This window comes from Marmota flaviventris, chromosome 14 (assembly GCF_047511675.1).
Source record: "Marmota flaviventris isolate mMarFla1 chromosome 14, mMarFla1.hap1, whole genome shotgun sequence".
Classification (NCBI taxonomy): Eukaryota; Metazoa; Chordata; class Mammalia; order Rodentia; family Sciuridae; genus Marmota; species Marmota flaviventris.
This window is the reverse complement of record NC_092511.1, coordinates 22,358,897-22,378,494: the sequence shown is the minus strand read 5'-3', so window position 1 is coordinate 22,378,494 and position 19,598 is coordinate 22,358,897. Positions and strand designations below refer to the sequence as shown.

At 46.9% G+C, this 19,598-nt stretch overlaps 1 protein-coding gene across 1 annotated transcript in view; it reads left to right on the top strand.

Moving 5' to 3' along the window:
* Alk (ALK receptor tyrosine kinase) overlaps window positions 1-19,598 on the top strand; it is a 643,754-nt gene that overhangs the window by 529,797 nt on the left and 94,359 nt on the right. Inside the window, exons 7-8 of the mRNA XM_027933420.2 lie at window positions 3,779-3,910; window positions 6,168-6,268. Coding sequence (XP_027789221.1) covers window positions 3,779-3,910; window positions 6,168-6,268 — 233 coding nt within the window. The remainder of the gene's footprint in view (window positions 1-3,778; window positions 3,911-6,167; window positions 6,269-19,598) is intronic.

Here is a 19,598-nt window from a genome sequence, read left to right as displayed (position 1 = left end):
TAAAATACTTGGGAAATCTAGAAAAGTGCACAGGAGAAAATAACTATTGCCCATAATCTTCCCTCTCAGACATTCAGAGATAACCATAATATTTTGATGTATTTCTTGTAGCATTTTTCCCATGACTCCATATTTTCAAGGAAATGTATAACACATATTTATCAAAAATGTTAACACAGTTGTCACACAGAGAGGAAAAGAAGTAGTGTCATTTGGCCTGGAGTTTATGCTTGGCAGCTCCTGTGGCTGTGGCTGAGGTCACATCTCTGTGACTCTACCAATTCGTCTCTCTTAGAGTGGAATCAGGTGTCATCATTGCCAAATGTTGTGGGATTGACTGACCCACACACAGCCCGGCTTGCCATCCAGCCAGTGACATACCTGGCTGCAACCCAGAAAGGGGGTGGGCAAGAGCAATGCTTCTTGAATGTCAAGGTGCGTGGGAATGGCCTGGAACGCTTGTTAACATGCAAATCGAGTCAGTGGGCTGGATGGCACCTCAGATTCCACACCTCTAACAGTTCCACAGGTCAAGTAGCCACGCTGGTCCCCGACACCATTTTGAGTGACAAGAGATTAAAAGATAGACCCTCCCCTCCCATTTCATCCTGTAAGTACCAAAGCACTGAGTAGGTGCTCAGAGTGAATGAGAAGAGGGTCATCAAAGAATGAGTTGAAGCTGGGCGTATGCCTATAATCCCAGAGGCTCGGGAAGCTGAGGCAGGAGGATCACAAGTTCAAAGCCAGTCTCAGCAAAAGGGAGACACTAAACAACTCAGTGAGACTCTGTCTCTAAATAAAATACAAAATAGGGCTGGGGATGTGGCTCAGTGGTTGAGTGCCCCTGAGTTCAACCCCTGGTACCCCCCAAAATAAAAGGATGAGTTGACCCTGTTAGACCCAACTTTATGAGCCAACCTTCCACTGAGCCGTTGGCCTTAGCATTGATTTCCCAAACTGGGTCTAATCAACCGGGGGTCTTTGTTTTGACGCCCCTCCCCACCGGCTCCCTCCGGGGTGGCCTCTTGCTGAGCATGGCTGCCCTGCTAGGCTTGAGGTCATGGGAATCCTCAGCTCCTCTTCCTCCCATCAGGGTCTTAATTGCCACATCAAGGGTCCATGGACCTGCCTTGCTATGTTGCCTGCCCCCTCTGGCTCATTCAATCAGCCAAAGAGAAATAGGGCTTCCACTCCCAGCTTACCCTGCCCCCTAGGCCAGCTAGGACAAAGATGGGCTTCCAGAAGACAGAGAATGTCCGGCTTTCCCCGTTCCTGCCCTGGTGGGAGACATGGCAAAGCCACCACATCTGCAGCCTTGATGAGGCCTGTCCAGAGGCCACCAAGAGATGTGTGTCTGTCCCTCCCCAGGTAGTGTTTGAGCCCTACCCTGATGAGGGCCCCTCACTCAGGCGTGAATGATAATTAAGAATACTACCACCATTTTATATTTGCACAACTCTGTTTACAAGGTATTTCCACACTCCCTTATTTTGACCTAAAACCTGTCCTGTGAAGCAGATACTAATATTACCCCATTTCACAGGTAAGGAACCCCAGGCTCTAAAACAGGAAGGGACGGTCCTAAGGTCACACAGTAGGCACTATGACCCCTAGTCACTGCAAGGCTAGGACTGGAGCCCTATCAGTCCAGATCTCAGTGCAACTGTGGTGCCGGTACCCAAAAGTCAGGTTCCGTTCTCCCTCCAGCTCCTGAAGGGGTCAGGAGGGAGTGATAGGTTTGCAACCTCAGCTCATCCTGCCCCCTTCTCCCACCCGCCCATCGCCTGCCAGAATCTTCCATTGTGGTCTTTGGTTTCTAAAGCACCCTTGTGAAAGACGCTCTGTGGAAGGTCACTTCCCGACACCAGTTGGTTTATGCAGAAGAAGTGGATGAGGGATCCCTTGAGGGGGGGAGTAAAAAATAAGACAGGAAGATCTCCTTAGCTTTTGGATTTTTAATCAGAGGAACATGCGGGATGCGGGGGGGAAATGATTTCTTCAGGGGGGTATAAATGGAAAGAGATGCTCAAAGTCAGTGACGGCCTGTTTTAATTTATAATGCTGCCTCTGTGAAATGCACAGAGAATCGAGGGGAAATGAGAATAATTCACTAAGGTGCTGTCATAGCCAGGAAGCGGTAGGGCCCTCTTTGTCAGCCTGCGGCTGCCAAGAGGCTGAGACAGAGGAAGGACAGAGCGAGCTGTGCATCTCTGCTAGAGAGCTCCTTCCCGCACGTGGGGATGTAGCCCTGCTTCTCCACACCATGGCCTGCAGTCGTTGGGTGCTGTTGGAACAGCATGTAAGGGCCTGGAATGGCCCAGTAGCTCCTGGGACTGAGTTTCCAGAGCTGTTCTCAGAGGAAGGTGGAGAAAAGTGGGCTCTCTTTAACCCTCTTCTCCTTTCCTCCTCCTTCCATGGGAGGCTAAGAATCATGGACCAGAAGGCTGACCATGGTCTCTTTCATGGGCCTGAGTTCAGTCTGGTGTAGAGAGGATTGTGGACCCATCCTGCTGAGCCAGCAGATGAGACAGAAGCTGCAGGACTAGGGATTGTGAGGCCAGGTTATGCTGCAATAATGATCCATCACCAAACTGCAATGGCTTCCAGAACCCGACCATTGAGGATCAGGGTGGGAGGGATCTCCGCTCCACAGGATCACTCAGGGACCCAGGCTGAGGGAAGTCCTGTTGTCATCCTAGTGTTTTGACTAGGCACCCTTAGAAATAAGAATTCCTCAGCTGCTGAGGCAGGGAAAGAGAGGAACTGAAGGTTTATACACAAGGGCTTTTCACAGCCTCATCCAGAGGAACCACTCACCCTTCAAGGCCTAGAACTAGTCGTATGGCTTCAATTTACTGCTAGGGAAATAAGGCAAGCAAGTGGAAGGTTTAGAACAATGTGTGTCTCAGCACTCAGAGGTTATTTGAGATTTGAGATACCCAAACCAAGCCCAGCTAGCACTACCGACTACACCGCGCTCTCTTCATTGTGTCAGCCATTAGAGATGTATTCTAGCCACGAGCAGTGGCACACTCCTATAAGCCCAGCAGCTGTGGAGGCTGAGGCAGGAAGACTGCAAGTTCAAAGTCAGCCTCAGCAACTTAGCAAGACCCTATCTCAAAATAAAACAAAAAGGGATAGGGATGTGGCTCAGTGGTTAAGTACCCCTGAGTTCAATCCCCAGTACAGAAGAAGAAGAAGAAGAAGAAGGAGAAGGAGAAGGAGAAGGAGAAGGAGAAGGAGAAGGAGAAGGAGAAGAAGGAGAAGGGGGAGGGGGAGGGGGAGGGGAGAGGAAAGAAAAGAAAGAAATGAAATGTATTCTAGAGATCTGCTCATTGCCTTTTCCTGGGATAACATTCACAGTGGATCCATATTAAAAGCACAGAATCCAGAAGCTAACAATCTGGATTCTGTGCTCTTCCAATTCCAGCTGTGTTACCTGCTAGCTGCCCAGTCCTGTTCAGGTGTTTTGACGTTTCAGAGCCTCTGCTTTCTTGTGTATAAAAACTGGGCTGATATGACCCATGCTGTGGAATTGTTATCATTACTATTTTATTTTCTGAAAATCAGGAAACTGTGAACCAGCAAATACACAAGCAGGGGCTTGAGCCTTCTCCTCATTACAGTCAGCATCATTAGGCAGTCAGCATTCTGACTGGGGAGCTGTTATTGATGAAGAGAATTTGGTCATGCCTGGCTAACTTGGCTTGACACTGGCATATTTTTGCCTTTGGCAGTCCTGGAAGTGACTGTGTTCCTGTGCTTTCTCTCTCCACAGGTAAACTCCCTGCTGGTTTCTACTGCAACTTTGAGCATGGCTTCTGTGGCTGGACCCAAGGCACACTCTCACCCCATGTGCCCCAGTGGCAGGTCAGGACCCTAAAGGACGCCAGGTCCCAAGACCAGCCAGGTACCCCTCTCTTCCCTCCTTCCTGATGTCTATTCCAATGTCCATGTGGACTGATGAGAGACTTAGAGCTCTACCCCACCCTCCAGGGTGCCTGCCCAGCGCTTGCTGAGGATGCTCACACACAATCCCCTCCTCCTTCCTGCTTGGACTTTAGAACAATTAAATCTGGCCAAGCTCAATATCACCTTTTGTTACTCAAAATGAGAACTTTAGTAAAGGATTAAACTGAAAGATAGAAGTGACAATAATAATCCATTTTTTTCAACAAGTGTTTGAAATGTTGACTCCCATCTCCACAGCACTGATACCTCCAAACTGCCCTTCAGTTCCAGGCATATAAATGTCCTGAGAGTTAGGGAAAGCCATAGCCCCCCTCTATGACTGAGAAGATGGAGGCACAGCAGGCCTTGAGTCATTTGCCAGGGTTGTGCCCTGGAAACTGTGCCCCTGCATCTGGTTCATTCCCTGAGGCCCAGCCTCTATAGTCATCCCCATCCCTGACTTTAACTGGCAAATCCTATGTTACCCTCCTCACACACCTTCTTGACTGCCAAAAGAACCAAGGACCTCCACACAGCCAAGAGATAGCCACTCACACTTCGATTTAGAGACAGAGCCCCGGCAGGGCATGGGATCAGAGAGGGTCTGTGGGCAGCACAGCTCCCACAGTCAGTTTACTAGAAAGGCCAGGCTATCTAGCCATGGCCCAGCCTTGGCCTATACCTGGTCACTTGGGCAGGCCCTGATGCCCACCTCTGTGCAGCATAGGACTGGCAGGGGAGGGGACTCCCTCCTCCCCTCCCCCACATTTTCCTTCTCTTTTTAGAACTAGAGACCCTCTTACCAAAACCCTTCTCTTTCCAAGCAAAGATCGTACATCCTATGGATTATTTTAAGAAATAGTAATAAAAAGTATGTGAGAGGACAATATCCAGATCAACCATGAAGGATCCCAGAGCCCACACAGTTCTGTTTTCCGTCTTCAGAGCTAGCTGCATTGGAGTGAGCTGGCTTTGGGCCAGGATGCTGTCACAGTGGCCCCATTAGAGAGAAGGCTGAGTTACTACAGCCATGGGGGGAGATCTGTAGGGGTCCCTCACCAGATGTGGAGGCGCAGGAGTTCCTACTTCTCCCAGTCGCCTCACACACAGCACCCTATCTATGGAAGGAGCAGAGAAGAGAAAGGGAGCCCAGGATCAGATGTGAGCTTCAGGTCTGCTCCCGGTTTGGCAATTCCCCCTCCAGCACCCACAGTAGATAACCACCTGGCCCTTGTTGGATACCACTGGTGACGAGTCTCCCACAGCCTCCTGGAGCACCAATTCCATTGTTTAACAGCTCTGAATCACAGACCAGGTTTCCTTGGCTCAGGGAAGCTCCACCTCTGAATTCTACTCATGGGAAGTGACTTTCCCACAGAATAAAAATACCCTTGTCCCAGATTGGCAGGCCTTCAAATATTCGCAGACAGCAATTGTGACTTACCTACCCACGTGACAGCTTTTCTTTCCCCAGTCACATAACCTCAGCTCCTTGAATCTGCCTCATGCTTGCTAAAATCTCTGGCCTGTCCTGGTAACTTCTCTGGACCCACCTGAATTTTTTATTTGGTAGAATTCAACAATTGACTTTGTTACGAGATGTTGAAAGGTAGAAATGAAGGACTAAAGCCGTGCTTGGTGTGCCACAGGCCCCTAAAAAGTTGTGAGGTCACTCTGACTCCCATCTCCACGGCACTGATACCTCCAAACTGCCCTTCAGTTCCAGGAGGTTTAGAGACGTTTCTTCCTGCCACCATGTGGGGTCAGCCCCTTATGGTCTCCCAGCTTTCCAGGCCAAGCATGCTGAAACAAACACAGGAAATGAGTCTCCCTGGGCAGGACATGGGCCACAGGAAGACTTGGGTTCCAGAGCAAGGAGAAGAGAGTGAAGGTCATAAAGAAAAATGGAAGACTGGCCAGTCATGGGGAGTGTCGGGCTGGGGAACCCTGGTGCATCAGGGTTAAGTCCTGAGGACTGGGAGTGTAGTAACCAGGTATATGGTGCTGTCATAGACAATTGGGAATGAAAGTTTTTGCATGAGCTAGGGCTGTTGACAATAACAAGTGAGCCTCCTGAAGTAAGAAACCAATGTCCTCAAAGACATTTCTAGGCTAGATTTTAAAAAAAAAAAAATGCATAGTCTGTTAATTTTGCACTTCCTGGGCCCTTTGATTCAAGAAAATGGTATTTGAGATTCTTCTCCTCTCTCCCCCAGGCCACGCCCTGTCGCTCAGCACCACTGATGTCCCCACTTCTGAGAGTGCCACAGTGACCAGTGCTACCTTTCCTGCGCCAATTAAGAACTCTCCGTGTGAGGCAAGTCTCAGTGTTCCTCTAGTTCTCTCTTCCAGATGAACCCACACAAGAAAGGAGCCTGCATGGCTAGGCTGGTTGATTTCCTGGCAGGACAAGAAAGCCATTTTGCTATGTTTTAGGCATGTGGCATCCAACAACATGCTAAACCCCATCTGCAGAGAATCTTACCTTCAATACCCAGACTCAGCTGCACTGAACTATTCACAGTAGGACCTTAATTTAAGCAAACCCAGAAAAAATTTCCCAAGGCATAACAGGGAAGGGTAACAATGATTTACAGAAGACTTTTTACTGAACCTTTTTTAGAAATATCGAGCTTTCTTATAATACATTTCAAATATTATGAAGCATCAAAAGTTTGATTTACATAAATTTCTCTAAGATATCAGGGGCATTCTGTTGAGGATCAGAGGCCTGAAGTCATGTTCCTTCACATACAAAGGTCATATCCTCAAGAGGCCGAGAAAGGCACTTAAGACCCCAACGTGGCACAGTGATTAAGTTCATGGATTCCAGAATCAGTGACCTGAGTATGAGACAGGCTCCATCCCAATTGGCTGTACACTTCAGTTGAGCAGTTCATTGACTTCCCAGGGCCTCAGTTTCCTCACCTACAAACACTTGATAGTGCTTGGCCCCAAGAGGTAAGAATTAAATGGGTTAATATATGTTAAAGGCTGAGATGAGTATCTGACACAAAATTGAGTGTTCCAATAGTTCAGCCAACAGTGCCTTGGAATCCTGTCTACACATTCAGAAGGAGAATGGAGAAAGAAGAGAGCATCAGCAAAACATCAGACTTCAAGCTCTCAGAGGGCAGGCCTGGGGCTTCTTTGTACTGCCCCATGGCACCTGCATCTCACATATCATAGAAATCCAATATGTAGCTCAGACTCGGCCAGTGCCCTCTTTTGGGAGATACCTAGGAAAAAAATCCCTATCTGACTTGGTTTGCAAAATAGCTCCACCCCCTCTGACCAATTTTTTCCATTCAAGTTGTGGACATTATGGAAGTTGGTAGCTTCACTTCCCCTCCTTTGGCTGGTAGAAATCTCAGAGATGAGAGGCTCTGGCCAGCAGAGGCACAGACAACAGGACTCCCCCTTCTCTGAGATGAAATTCAAGCTCTCCAGTTTGCTTTGAAATGAAAACTCACAGGCATAAAACAAATAAGAATGAAAAAGTTGTGTAAATGAATTTTTTCAATTAGAGGAATGGTCAAATTAAAGTTGAGGCTCCCCCTTAGTAAGTAAAATAGGACTTTATGATATGTAGTTTGTCGATGCCCCACTCCTGGTGATTTTACAACTCAACATTTGCCCCCTCTTCCTCACCAATTTCTAGTTTATGTTATCTTACTACATTTTATGGGTCTCTGAGCCACCTTAAATCCTTTTTTGGAAGAAGTCTGGGCAGAAATAAAGGGATTCATTAAATCAAATTGTATTTGAGAAACCATGCTATCTGATGCAGATGGTAGAATTCGAGTCATTGTTGGTATTTCTCAGATGTTTCAGAGCAGGTGCCTAGAAAGGAGGGCTTCTTAAGAGAAAATCTTAACCAGGGACAGATGGTTGGCCCACCTGAGAGGACGGGAGAAGCCTTAAAAGCATTTGGTCTTAAAATTTATTCTTCACTGGATTTAATATAAGCCTAATTTCAGAAAAAGAAATGTCAAGGCAAAAGTGATATTTTTCTGATACTCCATCACTTCTGTAATAACCTTTGCATTGATCAATAGCTGAAGCAGGTGTGTTCTCTTACTGGTCTGCTTTATGTTTCTTGTGGTCACATTTGCTCTAGGCTATTTCTACTGTTTCCTGCCCTTTTTCCAGAATTTGGCTCAGCAGGTAAAATGAAGGGAAGGGAGTGAGTCCATCCCACATTCACATTATTCATATTTATATATATATTTACCTTCACATTATTTCACATTCAAGTTTTCAGGCCATTTGTCTGATGTTGATGGGCCTTTGAATTCCCAATGTTGGGAGCAATGTTTTTAGAAAACAAAATGAATAAATAACCAAAGTAGAAATATATATTTTGGGTTTATAAGCCCCACCATTTATTTGATTCAAAGCAAAAAGTTGATTTTCTTCTCTCAAGTTAGCCAAACTCCAGTGGTAGGGAAATGGATGTAGCACTTCTATCGGAGACTGGGAGAGGTTATCTCAGACCCCTTCTCAGCCCTCCAAAGGGTCTTCATTGGCTGTGTGGCTTGAGTGCAGAAAAGTGAATGCTAAATAGGGCCAAGGATGGAGGTTCCTAACGAGGGTCTGAGCAGGGACTGGCAGCTGGTCTACCTGAGCGCTAGGGCGGATGCCCACCATGGAGTATCTTCTCTAAAACAGATGAGCCCTGATCTCCAGGAAATGAATGTGTGGCAGATATCCCAAAATGTTCCTCCATGAAACCCCACAATCATTGGTGAGCTCTCATAGAAGAACTGGTGTCGTCATCAATGAATTTCCAGGAACAAGCTCACTATTAAGTTTGTTTCTCCACCTGCCATCACTTGGAAAGTGTGATAAATGAGGATTCTCGAGCCCCACCCTGGACCTCCTGAGTGGCACCACTAAGTGCAGCTGGGACTCTGCATTTTCAACCCTAACCCTTGGTAACTTGGTTGTGATTTTTGAGATTTTTCTGGCCCATAGGTGTGCTTGCCAAATATGGCTGAAATTCATTCTGGGGTCCATCAGAGAGTTTCCCTTCACTACATGTGTCCCCAAATAGTGCGACATAACTCGACTTTCAGAAAGATGAACCTGAAAACAGGCTAGAAATGATAGATCAGAGATAGAAGAGATGAGAAACTGAAAGATCAGACACAGCCAGGGTGCACCTTGGGTCCACCCCAGCTTCTGGGGCATTCCAGATGCAGGCCAGCTCCCACCTCCTCCCTCCAGCTGCCTGCAGCCACTGCTGCCACCTCCCCCGCCAGCCGGCTGCAGCAGACACTGCCTCCTTCCTTTCTCTGCACAATTGCACATGGGGCATGAATATTTAAAGACCTTTGCCTCGCCCAGCCACAAACAGAGCATTGTGAGGTCTTTTTTTCTTTTTTTTCCCCCTCCCCACACGCTATTCTCTGCAGGAAACTGAGGAGCCCCTTACAATGTATTCTGATTTTGTTTTATTTTTATTTCACCGATCTCCAGTTCAAATAATTAAAGTTGCCACCGGGGAGGGGAACCTTGCCGTGGCTTTCATAGGCTTGCGCGTTGTCAGACCTGCTCAGTCCTCCTTGGCTTTGAGACACCCTGGATGTGTCTAGCATTGCAGCTGCTGGTAATAAAGAGGATGCAGGCGAGGAGCAGAGGAGCAGGGGCCGTCTGCGCCCCTCCCCCTGCCTTTCACACACCCTGGAAGCTTGACTGTCTCAACAAGCCCCGTGTGGTTTGTAATTCTGTTTTATTTGAATAGCCTGCCTGTGACTAGAATAATTTAAACCATGTTCTCAGGCCAGAACAAGGCCGGGGGGGGGGGGGGGGGGGGGGGGGAGGAGGGGGAGGGGGAGGGGAGTGGAAAAGTAGCCTTCCCTCATTTTCTTTCCTCTCAAAAACCTGGAAGCGGTGTTTCTCCCTGTGAGCTGCAGGAATACTAGGGATCCAGGAAGTGGGTTGTCACCCACCATTTTAATGGTGGTCAGTTCCCAACTGCTGGTTTTCGTACCTAGCCAGAGCTAGGGCCACCTGTTCCCTCCCTGCACATACACTGGCATCCTGGAGCCCAGCCAGGACCTTCTGCCCTGATGTCAGCCCAAGCGGTGAAGAGAGAGGCTCTGATTAGCTGCAGTCATCTGCTTCATACCTGGCCGTGAGGTTCCTCCAGGTCTGCTGGCCTGGAGGGAAAGGAGACCCACACTCCGGGTCATTAAAACTAGTAAATGGGGCCCAGAGAGGTGCAGGGGAAGAGATGACATCTGGAATTGCCCTCTGCCATCCATTAAGCCCTGCTCAAAGCCCCACTGAGAAGTCCCCTATGGTGGCAGCCCTGAAGGCTGGCGGCCAGGGAGATTTTTAGTAAATTGCTCGCTGGCTGATTTTGTAAGACTTTTCAGGGTGTGGTGATCATTCCCGGAAAAATGCCTTCGTCTCCCTCCAGCCTCTCAGTGTGACTCAGTGGCAGACTAGGGTGAGAGGCACTCCCGGCTGCTGATTGGGCTTATTCAAGCTTGCCCCTGCTTCCTCCCCACCAGCAGAGGAAGAAGACTTTCCGGATGGGAAAGAGAGAGGGACTTTTCTAACTGCTGTGTTTTTAAAGTTTATTAAACTCAATGGCAAAGTCTCCTGTAGAAAAGCAAGAAAAGGGAGATATGAGTAATAATAATTAAAAGATGGCTTGAGGTGGAGGAAGAAACAAAGGCAGACTGCTCTGGCTTTAGTAGTCCCTCCCCAAAGCCCCGACAAGGTAGGCCCAGGGGGATGAGCAGGAATATTTGATTCTCTCACTTTACAGAGCACATCTACATATCTGCTATGAGTCAGGGTGTATGCTGAGCTGCCCAGACAATGGGAGCCGCCCATGTCAACAGGACAGGAAAGAAATGTACCCAAAGATCCAAACCAGCAAATACAAGCCAAGACCAAACCCAGATCCCATGGCTTTGTCACACTGCTCTGCCAGGACAGATCATTCCTTCTCAGATTAGGGGCAGTTGATGTGACACTCCACAGCATCCAGCCTCATGCTCACCCAGCTTAAAGCCCCCAACACCCCATCATGGATTCCTTACCTCTAAAGGCAGAAAAAGAACACCACCCCATGATGCCAAGGGTCACTGCTGCTCACATGTGGGACTCAAACGTTAGTTGTTCATTGTATGTAGCCCAGCGTGGTCTAACTAATGTTAGCTAATTAGGAAGGAGACGTCTACCCAGTGAAAAGGAAGCTGCCCTTCACCCTTCTCTACTCTCCCATTCTTCCCATCCCATGGCTTACTACAAGCCAGTCCCTATCAGAGTCAACCTGAAACCAGCCTCTGTCCTTATATTGTCAAACAGTGCTACACAAACACTTTGTGGTAGTTGTAGAAACCCTCTTCATGAATAGTCAGGGACCAGTGCCAAGCCAGAGGGGATTCCAGGGTAGCTTCATACACATCTCCCCTCCCACCAAGCCCAAGTCCTTTTTGTCAGGTATACAAAGACGAAGATACCCATCAGGCAGAGTTCCCATGGACAGCCAGCCTCCCTCTCCTCTGATGCTCAGACAACTTTGCAGCAACTCGTCTCAGAAATAAGACCAGCAGCAGGCCTCAGTGCTTGCCTAAATTAAGGGCAAATCCAGCTGGTCTTGCTAGGGACTTTTTATACTCACTGCCCTCTGCACATGCAGTACGTCTTCAGGAAAAGCCATTTGGAAAATGCCTTCCTCCTACACCGGGACCAGGGTCAGGATCTCCTGCTGCCTGCATGACATCTCTCTGGATTATCCACCCTCCACCCAGGAGGATGTCATTTGGGGACCAGTAGGAAGCACAGGGCCCTTCTGCTCCTGCAGGGTGATGCTGACATCTGGAGAAAGTCATAGCCAAGGTCCTCCTGGGCCTTCAGATGCACTGTCAGTTTCACAGTGCCATCTCTCCTCAAGGGGCTAGGAAGGCTCAAGTAGCTGCCTCCTTTCTGCCCCTTTGCCCAAGAGCCATGACATCTCCTCATCCAGAGGAATCCAGATGGCCAGGTGGGACCAGGGCAAAAGGAGCCTCATCAAGACAGTCAGATCTAGTGGGAAGAGCAGTGGCTTGGGGTCACAGAGACCTTGGAGGAATCCACTACTTTCTAGGTGGAATTGAGAAATTTGCCTCTCTCATCTCAGTTTCCGTGTCCTCTGCAGAACATGCAGGAGAAACAAGTGAAACAGGCAGTAAAAAGTACCCACCTGGATCTAGACATAGGTGCTTAATAAATAGCACATAGGGTTCCTGCTACCCTGTGTCTGCTAGTACCATTATTGGATTTTTGTGGCAATTCCAAGACCAATTCCACAGCCTACTCTATGCAACGAGCCTGAACCTGGAGAACTTGGCCTTTGCTCTGCCCTTGGTAGCCTGGTCATACCAGGACTGGGGTGAGGGTGGTCTGGTTCAACAACTGGGGTCCAAGGAAACAGCAGATGGGCCCCTGTCCCCACTCTCCACCATCCCCCAAAGCTCCTTCTCCACCCTGCATGGACCTGGGGAGCACTCTCTTTCAGTCCAGCAAAAGTCCCTTTTTTCCTCCTGCCCTCCCTTTCCATATTGTTCTCTAAAGATAACAATAACCATTTACCCTTAAGTAGCCCCAATATGTTGACAGAGGGGGCCTTCCTTCCCAGTCCCTTTGAGGGGAGATGACACTGTCATCCTGTGAGTCACCTTGAAGCTGACAACACACCTGAAACACTGGGTGGACCTCAGCTCTGGCACCTGCCAACACCATCAGCAATGGACATGATACTCTCAGGAAGCCTGTACCTGGGGCCTTTGCTTTGGAGGGGAAGGGAGAGGCTCAAGTGATTCTTGAGACATTTTCCAAGTGGCTTTTCCTGAAGACCCACTGAATGAGGCCCACTTTAGGTCTCCAATGGCAGCCATCCCACATACCCGTAATAATATCACCGTAGTAAGAGTTACCTTAATGTCGAGGATCACAGAGCCTCTCCACCTCCCCGTGGTTGCCCTGTGATGAGTGAAACCTTCCCTGCTCTACAGATGACGAACCTGAGCAGAGTACAACCTGACTGGCTTGGGTGAGCTCACAGACATCTAGAGGGAGGGTGACCGAGAGGGGACGCAGAAGGGCAGTGAAACAACAAGCACTGATTTCAGACCTACGGGGTGACCAGCCAAGCTAAGAGACAGACCACAGGAATCCAGAATACCTGTCAGGTGTTTATTCAACAGGAAAGTTAAGAAAGTGTTTCTGGTATGAAAGGTTCTGGTCTTCAGGTTACTTATGGAGAATTCAGCTGCATTACACTAAAAATCAAACCAAAAAGTCTTCCTTAGAGCCTTTGCAACATGGGAGAAAGAAATCTTCCCTTAGTCTGTGGCTGAGGAAAGATACTCTTACTATCTGTGGAGCCAACTAAGAGTTTTGTTTGTTGGTTGGTTGGTGCTGGGGATCAAACCCAGGGCCTCCTTCATGCTAGGAAAGCATCTACCACTGAGCTACACACCCCCACTAAGGATATATTTGTAAAATATTGATGCCCTAGTATAAGGCTGGCACTGTGCTGAACATTTCACCTTCATCTTTACATTAGCAAACAGACTTGTAAGAAATTGTGAACCCCCTTTACTGATGTTGACACTGGGGCTAAGAGCTTTATGTTCAGCCCAATGTTAACCTGCTAGTAAGTGATACAGCCACAACCTTAACCAGGTCAGTCCAACTCCAAAGCCAAATCACTGGACTTGTCTTAGGTCACAGGAGCTTCGATTCTGAGCTCTGGCCCACTCGAGCCGTCTGACTGAGATCTCAGGCAGCAAGTAAAACAGGGACAAAAATACCTGTTTTACTTGCTGCCTGAGGTTGTTGCCAGCATCAGATAAAAATGTGCAAACTCTTTGGAATCGTCACAATACTTTGCCAATGGCAGCAATTGTTGTGATTGTCCCTCTTCTTGGCTGCTAACAGGCATTGTGTGTTCTTATTTCTCTTCTCAGTCAATTAGCAATGTGGAGGCAGGTTAGGAGCATTATTTTACTAGCAGCGACACCAGGAAACCATGCCCAATAAACCCACTTAATTAATTAATTAATTAGTTGTGCAGCCCCTTAAGGAGAGGGGCTAGCAAGAAGACTCCTCATTGACCCTCAAGGATCCGACAAATGAGGCCCTACTGAGATTTCCAAGCCAAAATAATTCTTACCTCAGCATCTAGAGCTAGCAGGGCACTGGGGAGCCTAGCATTCTGTCACTACTTATTGTGGCGTGGTTGACTCTGCCAGAATACATGCTAATGGGCTCGAGTAATCAACAGCAATTGTATTTGCAGTTGGACATAATTAATTTAATACCTCTGAGCTATTCAAAATTAATACCTCTCCCATTACACAATGAAACTGAGGCATATGAAGAATTATTGTCAAGGCTCAGGGAGTGAATAAAATCTTTCTCAGCCCTTGGCACAGACTTGGGTCCCATTCAAGCGGTATGGTAATCACAGAGCCTTGTGACTCCCACTGGTGATCATTATAACACATTCACGGGTCCCAGATTCAGAGTACTCTGGTAAGAGCACAGACTCCCCAGCTGCCAGGGAATCAACATTTCTGGGGGGCTCTGGGCCCCTGAAGACACTCACATGCCTCCAGTAGCTGTCCATCAAGGCACTGGAGTTTCATTGCATAGAATGGATCTGCTCCCAGCATCATCTCCAATGCACACAGAGAAACTGAGGCACAGAGGAGACTTTTGCATCCTTTATGCTATCCTATTCTGTCTTTCTGTGAACTGTTTATTTCTAACATGGTGTTCCATACCAGCCCTTTCCAGTAGAGAACAGAACTGACATTTGTGAAATGTCTTTGCTCATGTGGGCACTGCGTCATCTAATTTGATTGAAGCCCTGCGGTGGCTCTCTAGAGAAAGCACATTGGCCCCAATTTATAGAAGAACATACTGAGATCTGAAATATTCTGTAATAAATGAAGACCAGCCCGCTCTATTCCCAAAGCCCATGCTCTGTCCACAGTGCTGTCCTACCTGGTCCTTCAGGAGCTCCCCCCGCTCCAGGTCTCTCACTAAGCCCACAACTCAGGCCAGAGAACTCAATCCACTCCAAGGTGGGTGAAAAGATGATTTTCTCTTTTCCTACTTTCCAACAACACCCGAGTCCTCCATTGCTGCCTTTTCTAATGTAGCACTCTTTTGTTTTTCTCTGATAATAAAAGTACTCTGCAGTACATTGTAGAACATTAGGAAAACACAGTGAAGTATAAATGAGAAAAGCAAAATTGCCCATAATCCTACCCCCACAAAAGACAACACCTATCACCGTGGTGGCACTTCCTTCCAGAGAAAGGGAGAGAGGGAGAGAGAACCAAGCATGGTTGTAGTTAAAGGGTTTACATACATTTGGTATCACATCATCTAAGTATTTCATTTCTCCTTAATTCATTTTACATTTTTCTATATCAATGTTATTCCTCATAAACATGCTTTTAATATCTATTCTAAATTTATTCTATAGTTCTGTTCTAGTTTTCAAAAGCTATAGACTAAAAATCTGGAAAAGACCCCAGAAGAAAAAATAAATATCTGTAACTCTATAACCTCACCACCCAGGGATTCCAATGTTGTTGTTTTTATATACATAACCTTCATGTTTTCTCTCCATGTTTTTACAAAGGGGTCAGATGGATGTCCCCAGCTGGGTATCCTTTGGCTTCAATGTGATGTCTCAGAAAGAAAGATATGAGGTGGTGTCTTCAGAAAGGATTCTGGTCTTTTAAGTCTCCAGCATGACCAGGAATCCAGCATTCCTTAAGCTTCCCTAATTGCTAGTACTTGCCAGCATCACATTTTATTTGCTTGTTATCAAAAAAATCTGCATCTGGGCAGCTTCTTGCTGTGTTGGGTTGATTTTTCATTAGGCTATTTATAGCTAGAGAGCTGGTGTTTATTCTTTCCAGGTGAATTAGAAGATGGTGAACAAAAACATTGGATTTTTCAGGGAGTCAATATTCTTAATAATATACCGTGCTGAAACCAGGGAATCTTAAAAGTTACAAGCTCCTACCCTGAATCAAAACCCTGTGGCATTTTAGGTTGGAGGGGAGTCTCGACCCCCATCTTGGCCCCTGATAACAATTTCAATCCTGATCATGAAGTCTTTTTGTCTTCTAGATGACTCCCAGCGTGGGGAGTACCCAGGATACCTGTCACCCACCAAACACGCTCATCTTGGCACATCTCTGGCTGCTAAGACACGCTTCATTCTGTTGGGGTGAAATGCACACTGGGTGCATCCATCCTTGGGGTTTTGGCTCTACTCTTGGAACTCTTGCAGCCCTTCATAAATTTTGAAAGATAGCAAACCTCACCACCACCTCCACCTGTAGTGTCCCCTACCCCTGCGAGTATGACGTGCAGTACGGACATTATTGGATACCACTGAGTCCCTTTCCAGGCTAAATTGCATTATGATATTTTCTTATGAGTTCAAGAGATTATTCTGAAGCTGCCACGAGGAGTGCATAGCAAACACGGGCCACATCCTAGACATAAAATTGCAGTCATTACCTCCAGAGGAGGAAAGGGCCATGAGAGAAATAATAGCATGAGGCCTAGCCACAATGAGGCTCCTGCTTTACATACAGGACTTTAATTAATAAAACGACAAACACTGGTCCCACATAATTGGAAAGTCTATCAGGCCCCACAGAGAGGCAGGGAAAAAAGGCCCTTGTAAAAGGGCCAGCTGGAGCCAGGAGATATAATTGCGGGTGGCGTGCTCTTGGTGCTGTTTCTTTTCACTTGTCTCACTTGCTGTCTGCATATAAAAGAGTCTATTATTCAAAAGCTGCCATTTAGAACCTATATCTATTAGGATGTGTCCAGGAGAATAAAAAATTATATTGTTACAGACTCCAACAAGTGTTATTTCCCATAAATATAATAGATATGTACATGAACACACACTTGCACACGCGTGCGTGCGCACGCACACACACACACACTCACATTCACACACACACTGGGGCTAGGGTTATAAATGGCTGAAAATCCACTATCCCCCTAATCCCTCCAATATGAAAGTGTTTCTCAGATCAGACCTTGTAAAAATATAAATTCTGATTCAGTAGAGCTGGACCAGGACCTGAGGTCCTGCATTTCTAACAAGCTCTCAGGTGATACCATTGTTGCTGCTCCACAGACCACACTGTGAGCAAAAAGAATCAAGAAAATCTTCTCAATAGACCCCGGATACATTAAAGATTATCATAACATGTTCAGTGTGCATAGCTCTGAAGGTGTGGTAGGAACAGCGTAGAACAGAGAGTAGAGCCCAGGTCCACAGCATATGGGCCCACAAGGGACTGGCTTCGCCCCTGCAAGCCTCAGATTCTTCTTCTGAAAAATGGGAGTAACAATAGCTACATGAAGGGGTGCTGTGAGTGTACAATGATAAGCATTTGTGTAAGTGCCTGGTGCAGCTTTGTGGCATTCAATAAACAAGTGGTTTTGTATCCTACAAGACACAAGATAGAAATGGGTATGAAGATCAACTTTCAAGAGTGTGTTGTGCCTAGTTGGGCACTGGAATCTTACTGTTAAGATCTAGTTGCATGTCCTTGGCATGGGTAATTAGGATGACACCAGAGGAGCTCTGTCACCTAGGACCAGATAGGAGAAATGTCAGCCTTTGAGACAGACTCAGAACTGCAGTTTGCCTTAGGAACCAGAGCGCTCTATACCCTTAGACACCGGTGATTAATAAGGAATTCTCACTAAGACCTGACATCAGTCCTCCTGTCCTAGTAATTAAGAAATTGGTGAGAACCTTGCCCTGCAGGAGCAAGAGGCAAGGTCTGGCTCAGGTCAGTTCTGCTCACCCTCAGCCCAGGGGTCCCTCACTTTCTGGGTTGTTCTCAGTCTTTGCCTGGAGCTGATGTGGTAACCTCATGAAAACTCTCTGTGGAGGGCTGTGTCCTCCTCTCTATAGAAGAATCACCCCCTCTACACTTTGGTGATGGTGGGTACACTTTAAGCCATTTTTTTAGTAATTAAGAATAGCTTCAAACTCAAAGTCTAGAATGAAAATGGACCCCTCAGTGAGAGAGCCAGGCTACTTTCTGCACTAAGTAGCCCCATCTCCCCAGTGGTCTCATCCCAGGATGCACTTTAGAATCACCTGGAGGGATTTTAAAGCCTCTGATGTCCAGAACCTAACCAAGACTACTTAATCAGAATCTCTCAGGTGGAGCCCACACATTGGCAATTTGGAGAGCGCCCCAGGTGACTCTAATTTGCAGCCCAGATGGAAAACCACTGGTTTCCCCACGCCACACACAGTCACACTTGGGCTCTTACACATTCTTTAACTCACCCAATATTTATAACCACCTTTTAAGGTGAGCAGGGAAAGTATGAGTATGATCATAAGTTTATCTGTAACAAAATAGAGGCTCAGAGGAGACTACGCAATAGTCTTAAGGTCACACAGTTAATGCACTTGAACCATGGAGCACGAACTCCCAGTTCTGACAGAGTGAACAAGCCAGGAAATGAGATGATCAAATGAGCCCCTGAAGAATCAGTGTTGATGCAAAGGGCAGTTGTTTCCAGTGCATTCTGGAAAGGTGGTGAATGAGTCAGAGGAGCACTAGGGTAGAGTTCCAGAGGCTGCTCTCTAACTCAGTGCTTCTCTCCAGATTCTAACTCAGTAGGTGTGGGGCCCAGCCAGAGCTTCCTCATTTCTAACAAGCTCCCAGGTAATATTGAAGACATGGGTCCAAGGACCACAATCTGATCAACAAGGCACTCACTGGCTCTTACAGGCAGAACTTGGAAGTGTGTCCAAGGCAAAGACCAAGGCAAAAACAGTGGGTTGTGCGATGCTTGTCTTAAGGAAGAGGGTCTGCCTGGGTATCTCCTTACTGAGCACTCCGCAGATAAAAAAAAAAAATTTATGATCCTAAATGTACTTTACTAGCTACTTATTGACTGCTAATCTTATTCCAAGACTTTTGTATCTATTTCTAGAACTCAACATTGTTGAAGCTCAGACAGTGCATGCCTTGGCTTGAGTTTTGGCCCTAGATATGTGTTTTCTGCTATAAACTATAAGTGGTACTATTATAAGATGAAAGGAGGGGTTGGGGAGATATCTCAGTGGTAGAGCACATGCCTAGTATGTGTGAGACCCTGGGTTCAATCCCCAGCGTCACACACACACACACACACACACACACACACACACACACACAAAGATGAAAGGAAAATTAATTTTAAAATGTTCTTATCTATTCATTGCTCTGAACAGTTGGGCCCAGCGTCTGTCTTACCCAAGGCCTTGATGATATCAATGCTTTGATTGTCTTATGTCTTTTGCATTGGCTATCAAGTGGCTCCAATTACTTCATCTTTTGTTACACTCAGACACTTGAAATTATTAGTTTAAATTCTAACTTCCTGGTTGAATGATAAGGTCCATGAGCACAGGGAAGATATGCACAGTATGCAGCACAGAGTAGGTCTGCAGTAAATATTTGTGAATCAATAGCTGATCATCTCCCTCAAGGGCTGATACCAACCAAGAAGGCTCCTGGAAGATGTCTTCAGGATAAAGATGCTGGAACCTTAGCACCATATCATGTGGGTTCTCTCTCCACCAC